Genomic DNA, 12,733 nt, shown 5'->3' with positions numbered 1-12,733 from the left:
AATTTCAGTTTTTTTTAGGTTATGTTTGGTAAAAAAACGGAAGTTACTAGAAAAAAATGAGGTTAGATAGGCACCACTTTTGGCGCCAAATCCTCTACAGTTGTTTGTGTGTGTGAGTGTGCAGTTAACGCTTGTTAAAAATGTCTCAGAGGGTGGGTTTTGCGAGAATTGGCCCAAAATCACGTTATTTACTTGATTCTGATTAGCCTGAAGATGAGTCTCCACAGCCCACCCCCCAGTCCAACGTGTCTTCGCCGCCCCGCGAGTTGGAGCCGTTTGAGGACGAGGGGGTCTTGTTTGGGGACGGGAGCCCCATGGAGGAGGAGGAAGGGGAGGAGTTGTTTGGGGACAATATGGAAAAGTGGGTATTTAGGAACTGATTGGACTTCTATTGATTTTTTTATTGGGGGCTATAAACTTTTGCTTTCCGCTTAAAATTAAGAATTAAAAGAAAAAACTGTACTAGGGGGTGATTAACCGAATTGTATTGAATTGGCGCGGAGATTACGTAAGTGTGCAAAATTTTACTTCATTCAGACAGGAAGCCAGGAATTTGAGTCGGAAAATGTGAGACAGACAGACAATAAACCAAGTTAAAAGTTCATTTACTCCGTTGAAAATTTTTTTAATTTTGTTTTTTTTTGTCTAAATTTGACTAAATTATTTTACACATTTTAATTTTTATTCAAGGAATACCTATATGTTTACTCTGAAGTCTAGCTAATGGGATCAATCTCTCTTAAAAAACAAAAAAATGCATTTATCTGTAAAATATAAACTCAAAGAAATGTAAAAAATTGTAATAATAATACAGAATAAAAAACAAAAAGAACAAAAAACAATTACTAAAATAATAAATACAGGGTGACCCAGGGATGTATAACCGGTTTATAACTTTTTTGCTACTTGAAATATTGCAATGCTGTTTCAATTATCCGATCTCTCTGCTTAATTTACCCAAACTGAAAATATTTTTATTATACACAGGGCGTTGCATACAAGCTGGTGGACCAAAGTTATATTTTTTTAAGTGAAACACCCTATATATTTATGCATAATTAGATTCTACGCAAAAAAATAATGTAACTTTATATAAACTATTATGAGTCTATCTCTTTTCGTTTCGCAATTATTCAATTTTTTGTTATAAAAAATACCAATTTTTGAAAAATTACTGCGAAGTCGCCTGTGAAAACAGAAAAACTCAGAATATTCTGTAGTTTTAATGCGATGTCAATAGCAAATACAAATATTTCTTCTTAAAGTGTTCAAAAAATTTTCTTTTTTTATTTATTTTATTATTAATTTTTGATGAGTAAAATTTATTTGTATCAAATAATAATTAAAATACCAATTAGTTACATTTGTACATATTAAAAAAAAAACATTTGACTTATATCAAATTCTTAACAGATTTTCTTTGAATATTTTTTTTGAAGAATATCGAAAAACGTTTTAAATTTGCGTTTGGAACAAAGACATTATACAGGCACTTTTTTGCAGAGAATATAATAATGTTATCAGCGATTTTTTTAATCATTCGTTTAGCTGTAATAACATAAAGTTGTATTTTTTTAAATGAGAATCATAGTTGGCTATGACATTTTCGAAAAGCTTATTTTTTCTGAACTCAAAACAATGTAAATATAGTTTGATATATTTATACATTTTTGATAAAAAAATATATGTAAAATATTTGAAAGTAGTTGGCCATGGAAAAATTATTTTGCATAAAAGGTGTGAATAATCTAGAAATTTTGTGAACGGTTATTAAAGTAAAAAATGCGAAATTATAAAAATAAGTTAAAGTTAATTTCAATTGAACAAATATACGAGCGTCGCAGATTTTAATTACATAAAAAATGTGCAGAAAATTGCAAACGATGTGTCACTACCACTAGATGCCACTTTTTTATGATTTAGTGCAATGGAGGTGACGTTGATAATGTTGTGTATTTTTTTACCGCAGATGGAATTTGATTTTGGTGTTTGGATTGACATTTTTTTGTAAAATAAAATTTTATTGATACGCAATCATACAATTAATAAGATTTTTCTTCTTCCGACATTTCATGTTTAAAATTGGAAAATAGAATGACAACGTAAGCTTGCCATTTTAAATATAAAAACAAATAATTTTTATTAATTGCAAAAATTTGATCCAATAAAAATTATTATGCTGTTTTTGAATTAATTAGGGTTTAAAAAATCATTAAATTATAAATACTTGTTGGGTAATACAATTTTCATAGTTTTAATTAGAAATCCAAAATTTTTTCATGGCCTACTATAAAGAAAAAGCGAAATGTTTTATTTTTTCTTAAATATTTAAAATTAATGTATTACACAAATAGACACATCAAATCAGAAAAAAATAAGCTTTTCGAAAATGTCATAGCCAACTATGATTCCTATTTAAAAAAATACAACTTTACGTCATTACAGTTAAACGAATGGTTGAAAAAAATCGCTGATAACATTATAAGATTCTCTGAAAAAAAGTGCCTGTATAATGTCTTTGTTTTAAATGTGTATCTTTTATAATAAAAAGGATATGAATTTTTGAAGATTTCGCTAAAATGTTCGCGGTTTTGACCAAATAAAGATTAAACAGCACGTTAGGGTGATTTAAATTTTGTCAAATCAGCGATTACCGCCCCATGCCGCACCTGGACCGCTACGACGAGCGCAACCTCGACGACGAAGAGTACGAGATGATGTCGATCGGCGACCGCATGGCGGCGGAGGAGGCGCTCCGGCGCCGCGACCGCGAGATGGGGATCATCCGTCGCGACGACCGCGAATTGTTTTACGACGAAAGCGACGACGAAGCCGACCCCAGGAGGAAGCGCCGCCTGGCCGAAAAGGCCGCCGCTGGGGAGACGGAAGACGCGGAAATGATCGAATCGATTGAAAACTTGGAGGACACCAAGGGGCACACCATCAAAGAGTGGGTGTGCATGATAGGGCCCCGCACTGAGATCGCCAACAGGTTTAAAAACTTCCTGAGGACTTATAGCAATAACCGGGGCCAGTTTGTGTTCCAGGAAAAAATTAGGCGCATGTGCGAGAGCAATAAGGTAGCGAATTTTTTGTTATTGTGTGTGTATTTGAAGTGAAAATGGATTTATTTTAGTCGAGTTTTACCGTCGAATTTCCATTTTTGGCCAATAAGGAGCACGTGCTGGCCTATTTCCTGCCAGAGGCTCCCTTCCAAATGTTGGAAATTTTTGACGAAGTCGCAAAGCAAATCGTGCTTTCAAAATATCCAAGTTACGAAAGGGTGACGAGTGAGATTCATGTCAGGATTTCGGAGTTGCCGCTAATTGAGGAGCTTAGGACTTTCAGGTTTGCCTTTTTTGTGTTTGAATGAGTTAGAGAATATTTTATTTGGGAAAAAATTGTTGTTATTCTGACCTAAAACTACGTTTTTTTTGACAAAATCTGATTAGTTTCTTGTGCAAAAATGAGGTAAAAGTTTAACTAAATCGTTGGAAAATTTCTGATCGGAAAAAATTGTTTAGTTTCTTGCCTAAAAATTGGCTAAATAGCTTTGGAAATAATTATTATTTTGACCTGAAACAGTGATTTTGTGCCAATTTTGTGAGTTTTTTCTTCATAAACGGAGTAAAAAGTAGCTTGGAAATTGCCGAAATTGCGTTATTTTGACCTAAGACGACGCTATTTTACTCTAACTTTGTTATCAATTTCATTCTTTATTTTTTTTCTGCCGAAAATGACGAAAATATCATTCTGATTTAAAATTACGTTTTATTAGCTAATTTAATAAGTTTAGTAAGTTTTTTTTTGTTCGAAAACAGCCTTTAAATTAAATATAAAAGACTGATTTTTGACAAATTATGTTTAATTTAGTGAGTTTCTCACTTGAAGACAAAGTAAATCGCTCGGAAATGATTGAAATTTTGCAATTTTCTTGGGAAAAATAAAAAAAATATATTAAAAATTAATCGGAAAAAACGTCTTTTTATCTAACATTATTTTTTTAATGGATTTTAAGTTTTTGCTCGAAAATAAACTTAAAAAAACATTAAACGACGATTTATTATCAAAAACTATTCAATTTAGAGAGTTTCTCACTCGTAAATAAATTTAAGAACAAGTTAAAGCGCCCACGAGTCGCAAAAATTGTCTAATTTTAACATAAACTACAATTTTTACCAAAATTTGTTCAATTTGGTAAGTTTCTGGCCCAAAAAACCTACCTATCGCTTATTTCATTAAAATCTTAACAATCTTCTGAGTTTATTTTGTTCAAAAACCAAGTAAATCGGTCGGAAATGACTGAAATTTTGAATTTTTCGCAAAATTATTCTGACCGATTTTTTTTCAAAATTTGATTCTTGCGCAAAATCAACGATTTTTGAAAAAAAAAAGGAAAAAAAATCAGTCGAAAATAACGTCTTTTTATGTAAAACTATTTTTTTAATGGATGTAGTAATTTTTTTCTCGAAAATAAACTAAAAAAAAAACTAAAAAACGACGATTTATCAACAAAAATTATTCAATTTAGAGAGTTTTTCACTCGAAAATAAATTTAAGAAGAAGTTAAGCACCCACAAGTGTCAAAAATAGTCTAATTTTAACAATTTTTACCAAAATCTCTTCAAGTTGGTAAGTTTCTGGCCCAAAAAACCTACCTATCGCTTATTTCACCAAAATCTATTGAATCTTCTGAGTTTATATTGTTTAAAAACCAAGTAACTTCCTTGGAAGTGTTTTTTATCGAAAACAAATATTTTATTCTAAAAAATTAATGCAGTGGTTCTCGCTCAAGAATCCGTAACAGATTTTTAAAAATTTCTTATCTAAAAAAACGTATGAACGATTTTTTTTACAAAAGCTGTTTATTTAATTTTTGCACAAAAAAAAATTAAATCGCTTCAAAAGTGCTTAAAATATCGTCATTTTGACCTGAATTCACTATTTTTTAGCTAGTTTAGCGGACTCGTAAATGCCCGAAATAGCGTTATTATTGTACAAGGTGTATTAGAATGATTTTTATGGAGTCACCTATGAATGTTTTTTTTTCGTTGGTAACATTTTGTGAATTTTTTGTGAAATCTTTGACATTTATTCTCAGAGCAGCACCATTTTCAAATTAACTAGACGACAATCATTTAAACACACTTTGTATACAGCTTGGAATTTTCAACTGGAATAAAATTCATAACTTTGATTAAGGCGATTTTGGTAAAAATTCCCGAAACACGTCAATTTTTATTTTTCCTTGCCTACTATTTGACACATTTGGTTTTTGTTTACCTGTTGTCAGAAATACACAGCCACCTCTAACTTTTTTTTCAAATGTAATGGTATGTCAAGTGACACCTCGTACGAAAGCCATTTTCGCACGCAATAAAACGCACTATTTGTTTTTTGAATTTTTTCAAAGCCTACGTGATGAAAAAAATAAAAACCAATTTTATAACTTGAACATTATTTAATGCAAACATTGCTCAAAATGGGCACCGTTCCACTCCTGGAAAATAATATAACAATAGTAGCATGAATTTCTAACATTTTGCAACATTTCTAGTGTGATTTGCCTAATTTCAAGTTATAAAACTTGGTTTTTATTTATTTATCGCGTAGGCTTTGGAAATATTCAGAAATCAAAGAGTGCGTTGTATTCCTTGCAAAGTGCTCTTTCACATGAGGTGACACGTGACATACCGTTACATTTGAAAAAAAAATTGGAGGTGGCTGTGCAATTTTGACAGCAGATAAACAAAATAGTAGGCGAGGGAAAACAAAAAACGACTCATTTCTGAAATTTTTGTTGTTTTTTAAGTAGGCATTAATTTTTATAAACGAGTTAAAGCGCCAAATTTGAACCCAACTTTAGGAAACTTCACGTCAACCAACTGGTTCGTACAATCGGTGTGGTGACTGCAACCACCGGGGTTTTACCCCAACTTTCCGTCGTTAAATTCGATTGTAACAAATGTGGCTTCGTTTTGGGCCCTTTTGTGCAAAACCAGCACAGTGAGGTCCAACCTGGGGTTTGTCCCGAGTGTCAAAGCACCGGCCCTTTCATGGTAATTTTTCAAAAAAAAAAAAAAACAATAATAATTTGATAAAAAATTAGATCAACATGGAACAAACACTTTACCGCAACTACCAAAAAATCACGCTCCAAGAGTGCCCGGGGCACATCCCCGCCGGGCGCGTGCCCCGCTCCAAAGACTGCATCCTCCTGGCCGACCTGTGCGACCTCTGCAAGCCCGGAGACGAAGTCGACGTCACCGGAATTTACTCAAACAACTACGACGGCGCCTTAAACATCGACAACGGCTTTCCGGTCTTTTCCACCGTGATTTTCGCCAACCACCTGGTGGTCAAAGACTGCAAACAGATCGTCCAGTCGCTGACGGACGACGACGTCAACGCAATTCGCAAAATGAGCAAAGATCACCGAATCGCCGACCGGATTATTGCCTCAATTGCGCCCTCGATTTACGGACACGATTACATCAAGCGGGCGCTGGCGCTGGCCCTGTTCGGGGGAGAGCCCAAAAATCCGGGCCAGAAGCACAAAATCAGAGGCGATATTAATGTCCTGATTTGTGGGGATCCCGGAACGGCGAAATCACAGTTTTTGAAATATGTGGAGAAAATTGCACCAAGGGCTGTTTTTGCCACGGGGCAGGGGGCTAGTGCCGTGGGGCTGACGGCGTATGTGAGGCGCAATCCCGCCACCAGGGAGTGGACCCTGGAGGCGGGGGCGCTGGTGCTCGCCGATCAGGGGGTTTGTCTCATCGATGAGTTTGACAAGGTAACAATTTTTTTTTCACCATTGGCGTTGAATTTTTTTAATGAAAAAAAATTTACAAATTTTGTTGTATTTTTGCTGTGCATTTTTTATTGCGCCAAAAACAATTGGATGTTTGTTTATTCCGTTTTTCCTTTCAGTAAACAATTAAAAATATTTTTTTTAATCATTCGTTTAGTTGTAATAACAAAAAGTTGTATTTTTTCAAATGAGAATCATAGTTGGCTATGATATTTTCGAAAAGCTTATTTTTTCTGAACTCAAAACAATGTAAATATAGTTTGATATTTTTATATATTTTTGATAAAAAATATATTTAAAATATTTGAAAGTAGTTGGCCATGGAAAAACTATTTCGCATAAAAGGTGTGATAATCTAGAAATTTTGTGAACGGTTATTAAAGTAAAAAATGTGAAATTATAAAAATAAGCTATGTTATCAGCGTTTTTTTTAATCATTCGTTTAGCTGTAATAACATAAAGTTGTATTTTTTTAAATGAGAATCATAGTTGGCTATGACAGTTTCGAAAAGCTTATTTTTTTTTGAGCTCAAAACAATATAAATATAGTTTGATATTTTTATATATTTTTGATAAAAATGTATTTAAAATATTTGAAAGTAGTTGGCCATGGAAAAATTATTTCGCATAAAAGGTGTGAATAATCTAGAAATTTTGTGAATGATTATTAAAGTAAAAATGTGAAATTATAAAAATAAGTTAAAGTTATTTTCAATTGAACAAATATACGAGCGTCGCAGATTTTAATTACATAAAAATGTGCAGAAAATTGCAAACGATGTCTCACTACCACCTGATGCCACTTTTTTATGATTTAGTGCAATGGAGGTGACGTTGATAATGTTGTGTATTTTTTTACCGCAGATGGAATTTGATTTTGGTGTTTGGATTGACATTTTTTTGTAAAATAAAATTTTATTGATACGCAATCATACAATTAATAAGATTTTTCTCCTTCCGACATTTCTTGTTTAAAATTGGAAAATAGAATGACAACGTGAGCTTGCCATTTTAAATATAAAAAGAAAAAATTTTTATTAATTGCAAAAATTTGATCTAATAAAAATTTATTATGCTGTTTTTGAATTAATTAGGGTTTAAAAAATCATTAAATTATAAATACTTGTTGGGTAATACAATTTTCATAGTTTTAATTAAAAATCCAAAAATTTTTCATGGCCTACTATAAAGAAAAAGCGAAATGTTTTTTTTTTTCTTAAATATTTAAAATTATGTATTACACAAATAGACATATCAAATCAGAAAAAAATAAGCTTTTCGAGAATATCATAGCCAACTATGATTCCTATTTAAAAAAATACAACTTTATGTTATTACAGTTAAACGAATGGTTGAAAAAAATCGCTGATAACATTATTAGATTCTCTGAAAAAAAGTGCCTGGATAATGTCTTTGTTTCAAATGTGTATCTTTTATAATGAGAAAGATATGAATTTTTTAAGATTTCGCTAAAATGTCAACTTTTGTTTATAAGTCGAAAACAAAAGACGATAGCGAGATGCGGTTTTGACCAAAATTATTTTCTCAAAAAACGGACCCAAGAATGTATCACTCGTTTTTCTCTAGACCTCTTAGTTTCGGAGATTCCCTATTCGGACATTTAAAATAGAGCACCCTGTACATAAAGAAATGTGTTCACAGGTCAATGTCACTGAAAGATTGACTACTTTTTTTTTCTAGAATTTCTAGAATTGGTAGTATAATTTGCATTAACCACTTTTTTAAAGTTTTTTTTTTTGAATTGTTATGTAACATTTTTAGTTTGTTGTTTGAAAAAAAAAATAAGAGTTATCAAAATTTTTAAAATTGTTAAAAAAAAGAAAGTAGTTCCTCGTCACTGGGGTTACTTAGATAATTTTAAAGAAAATTTAAATATTTCCCGAAAAAAAGTTTTTCTATTCCTTTTTTTAAATTTATTTGTTACCTTCCTGTTGAGAAAACAGTATTAAAATTTTTGTTTTTTTTTTATTAGTAGCTTTTATTTCACTTGTTTGTTGTCTGTTTAATATTTTGCAAATATATTTTAAGAAGGTTCCAGTTATCCGAACGAACTGAAATTTTGCATACTTACGCAATTTTAGCGAACCTAAATAATATTCACTCTAATAAACACAAAAAAGGCTAACAGAAAAGAAATGTTATAAAAACTAAATGGAAAATAATATTACACAATATTGTAATCTTATGGCTCTTCAAAGAGATGATTGTTTTTTTTTGGTTTTTTAAATATTAATATAGTGGCCTAAACATTTCAAAATTTCAAAATTTGAAAAATAATAAATTTGTAATTATTATTTGGAGTAATGAAAAAAAACTGGCAGTTTTAATAAATAATTGGTAAGATTATAAATTGAATTAAATCAGATGAACGACCAAGACCGGACCTCAATCCACGAAGCAATGGAACAACAATCAATTTCCATCTCAAAAGCCGGCATTGTAACAAGTCTCCAGGCCCGCTGTTCGGTCATAGCGGCTGCGAATCCAATCGGAGGCCGTTATGACGCTAGTATGACTTTTGCCGAAAATGTGAACCTTTCCGACCCGATTTTATCCCGTTTTGACATAATGTGCGTGGTGAGAGACGAAATTGACCCAATCCAAGACCAACACTTGGCGAAATTCGTCGTCAACTCGCACATACGTCACCACCCGTCCAAAAAGGGCCAAACTTTGGAAATTGAGGACAGTGACAACGACCTAACCATCCCGCAGGAAATGCTACGCAAATACTTGGTCTATGCACGCGAAAATGTCCATCCGAAGCTGCAAAACATGGACCAGGACAAAATCGCCAATATTTACAGCCAACTGCGACAGGAGTCGTTGGTAAGTGGCTAAAAAGGTCCATAACTTGTGTATTATTAAAGATATTGACTTTTTCTTTTTTTTTACATTATAGCTGTGTTTTTGCGGCATGTTTGTAAAATTCGGAAGTAAAATTACCGTTGGGGGCGCCACTGAGCTAGGTCGAAAACAGTAACCATAAATGGCGGGAAAATGTTTATTCGGATATTTTGAGCGTTATACGAATTTTGGGGCTTCACAATTATTACATTGCCTATGCGGAATGATTATTGCATCTTTGATGCAAGAAACTTATGTTGACAAATGAGAGATGACGAGGAAAACACGAATAACAAATGACTGTTTGGTCCACTTTCTTTATTGGAAAATTATTACAAAGACATTGAAAAGCCTACCTTTTGGCATAATTTACGTTTAAATGTATCAGCAGTTGTTAATCTTTATTGTAGTTTTGTAGATTTACCGCAGCATTTCATGATTTTTTCAGTGGAAAATTCTAACCTAAAATTCATAACACTTCACTAATTTATTGGTTTCTTGAGCCAAACTTTGTGTTCGCTGTGATCCATTACTTATAATCTTTAATTAGACAACTGTTTGATAACACTTTGTAATCAAAATTTAAATATTTTTCACTTTTTATCCACTTTCAAGTTCCAACAATAAACACTTTATACCACGAAAAACTACAGAACCAAAGTCAACGCTAGTTTTTTCCACCACGTACTTTTAAAGTAATTCTTTCTATTGTAAGTAATTAACACTATACACGCAAAATTGTTGAACAATTCATTAAATGTCATGTCAAATCATTACATAAAAACTAGGAATCTCAGAAAAGTAGAACTTTCACCACTTAAAAAAGGATGTTCAAACTTAAAGGAATTATAATTTTTATTAGCTTACTGCGATCAAGAAGATAAAAAATGAAGAGGTTTGTTGCAAGTTGAATAACTTCAAAATTTTAAATGGAACACCCAATTTTTTATTTTTGCATCTAAAAGACCTTTAAATTGTCCTTCTAAAAACACTAACAGTTAAGTGTCTTTTGCTGATTATTCAAAAGATATTTAACATTAAACATTAAAAAAATTACTAACTATTATTTCAGTAGTCGAAAGTGAAATTTTCTGCTAATAACAACTTTAATGTTACCCTTAGGCCATTATTTGTCACTTATTACAGTGAAATAACTAAAGTTTTAATATTTTTGGCGAATTTTTAATTCCCGTATAAACTCCATCAAGTGGTCTGGGGTGGAGTTGCTATGGTTACGGTATGGGTTACTATGGTAACAACAGTGCTCATGAATAGTGTGCATTGTTGTTGAAATTAACTTTTAAAGTGAAATATCTTTTTAGTTATTAACTTTAGACATTTGAAACTTTATGTTTTTAGCTAGACAATTTAATAATCTTTGAGAAGCAAGAACAAAAAATAGGGTGTTCCATTTAACTTTTTCAAGTTATTCAACTTTTAACAAAGTTCTTAATTTTTTTATGTTTCTAATTGTATTGCACTAAACAATTGGAACGGATTTAAGTTTGAACTTTTCCCTATAAAGTGGTGAAAGTCCTACTGTTCTACGATTCTCCGTTTTTGTGTAATAATTTAAATAATAATATAATAAATATATAAAAATATAATAAATTTGTGCGGTTTTGGTGGAACACTAGTGTGAGAAAAAATGTGTTATAGGCCACTGGAAGTTTGCCGATTACGGTGCGCCATATTGAGAGCATAATTCGCATGGCGGAGGCGCATGCGCGCATGCATTTGCGCGAATACGTCCAAGAGGACGATGTGAACATTGCCATTCGTATGATGTTGGAAAGTTTCGTCGAGACGCAGAAATACAGTGTGATGAAGTCGATGAGACAGATTTTCCAGCGATATCTTGTCTTTAAGAAGGATCACAGCGAGTTGTTGTTTTATATTTTGAGACAGTTGGCGCAGGATCAGTTGACATTTTTGCGAGGGACGGATGAATCGCATGCTCTTGTTATTGAAATTGATGAAAAGGATTTGAAAGATAAGGTATTATAGTTGCGTCAAAAAAAATTTTTTTTGATAAAAGTGTGTATTTATTTTTATAGGCCAAACAACTCGATATTCATGACTTGAAGCCGTTTTACCAAAGTCGCATTTTTGAAAATAATAACTTCGTTTATGATGCTTCAAGGAAGGTTATTATTCATACAGTGCCAGAAGCTGTGACCATGGAGGATTAATTTCTTTTTTTATATGAATGTACCGTTTTTACATGTAAAAAGCTTTACTTTTAATACACTTTTTTTACATATTTTTTTGTTTTATTTTACGCCAACCACATAAAATCAACAAAAAAAAAGATAAAATAGGAGGCTATGACCAAACTTTAGTTGTCAAAGTGACATTCGGCACGTTAAATTTTTGAACCAAAATGAAGTTAGCACTTTTTAATTGTCATTTTAGGCAACGTTAGCGAAAAACTGAACATTTAGGTTGAAAAAGGAAAAAATTAAGTAATTTTGGACCTAGTTTAATAATTTATGTCCTGTTTGTACAACAAAGCTTTACTTTTAATACACTTTTTTACTTATTTTTTTGTTTTATTTTACGGCAACCACACAAAATCAACAGAAAATTAAAATGATAAAATAGGAGGCTATGACCAAATTTTAGTTGTTAAAGTGACATTCGGCACGTCAAATTTTTGAACCAAAATGAAGTTTGCAATTTTTAAATGTCATTTTAAGCAACGTTAGCGAAAAAATAAAGTAATTTTGGACCTAGTTTAATAATTTTTGGTTCTATTTGTACAACAATTCTCGAAATAATCGTGCTCCAGATTGAAGAACATGCTGGAATAAATAAAAATAAAATAATTTTCGACTTAATTTAAATCGAAATCTTTCGAGAAAACTGAATTTGTGGTTCGAAAATGTGTTTAAACGCTCGAAAAGGCTAATATTACACCATTTTCGACTAAATATAGTGTTTTTTTGGCGAATTTTTGATGAAATATTGGCTAAACAAAGCACACTGCTCTCATTTTCAACTTTTGATTCGGTAATTTTTTAGCAAAATCTCGCAACAAAACTGAATTTC

General features: G+C 31.9%; 1 protein-coding gene across 1 annotated transcript; it reads left to right on the top strand.

The window, feature by feature from the left end:
- The first annotated feature begins 14 nt into the window (after nt 1–14).
- Nucleotides 15–11,945, top strand: Mcm2 (Minichromosome maintenance 2). Its single transcript, XM_064357821.1, has 9 exons — nt 15–152; nt 207–361; nt 2,648–3,080; nt 3,137–3,348; nt 5,867–6,059; nt 6,110–6,796; nt 9,200–9,664; nt 11,342–11,680; nt 11,740–11,945. Exons 1-9 carry the CDS (start codon nt 141–143, stop codon nt 11,872–11,874), a joined length of 2,631 nt encoding a protein of 876 aa, XP_064213891.1. The 5' UTR covers nt 15–140; the 3' UTR covers nt 11,875–11,945.
- The last annotated feature ends 788 nt before the right edge of the window (nt 11,946–12,733 follow it).

Source organism: Tribolium castaneum, chromosome 7 (genome assembly GCF_031307605.1).
Source record: "Tribolium castaneum strain GA2 chromosome 7, icTriCast1.1, whole genome shotgun sequence".
Classification (NCBI taxonomy): domain Eukaryota; kingdom Metazoa; phylum Arthropoda; class Insecta; order Coleoptera; family Tenebrionidae; genus Tribolium; species Tribolium castaneum.
Note: the sequence above shows the minus strand (reverse complement) of the source record. Positions and strands in the feature narration are given on the sequence as shown.

Excerpts from the sequence above, each read along its gene's own strand:
- Mcm2 (XM_064357821.1), top strand. Across the intron at positions 3,081-3,136 it reads GCATGTGCGAGAGCAATAAG|TCGAGTTTTACCGTCGAATT; the intron begins GTAGCGAATTTT and ends GATTTATTTTAG. Across the intron at positions 11,681-11,739 it reads AAAAGGATTTGAAAGATAAG|GCCAAACAACTCGATATTCA; the intron begins GTATTATAGTTG and ends TTATTTTTATAG.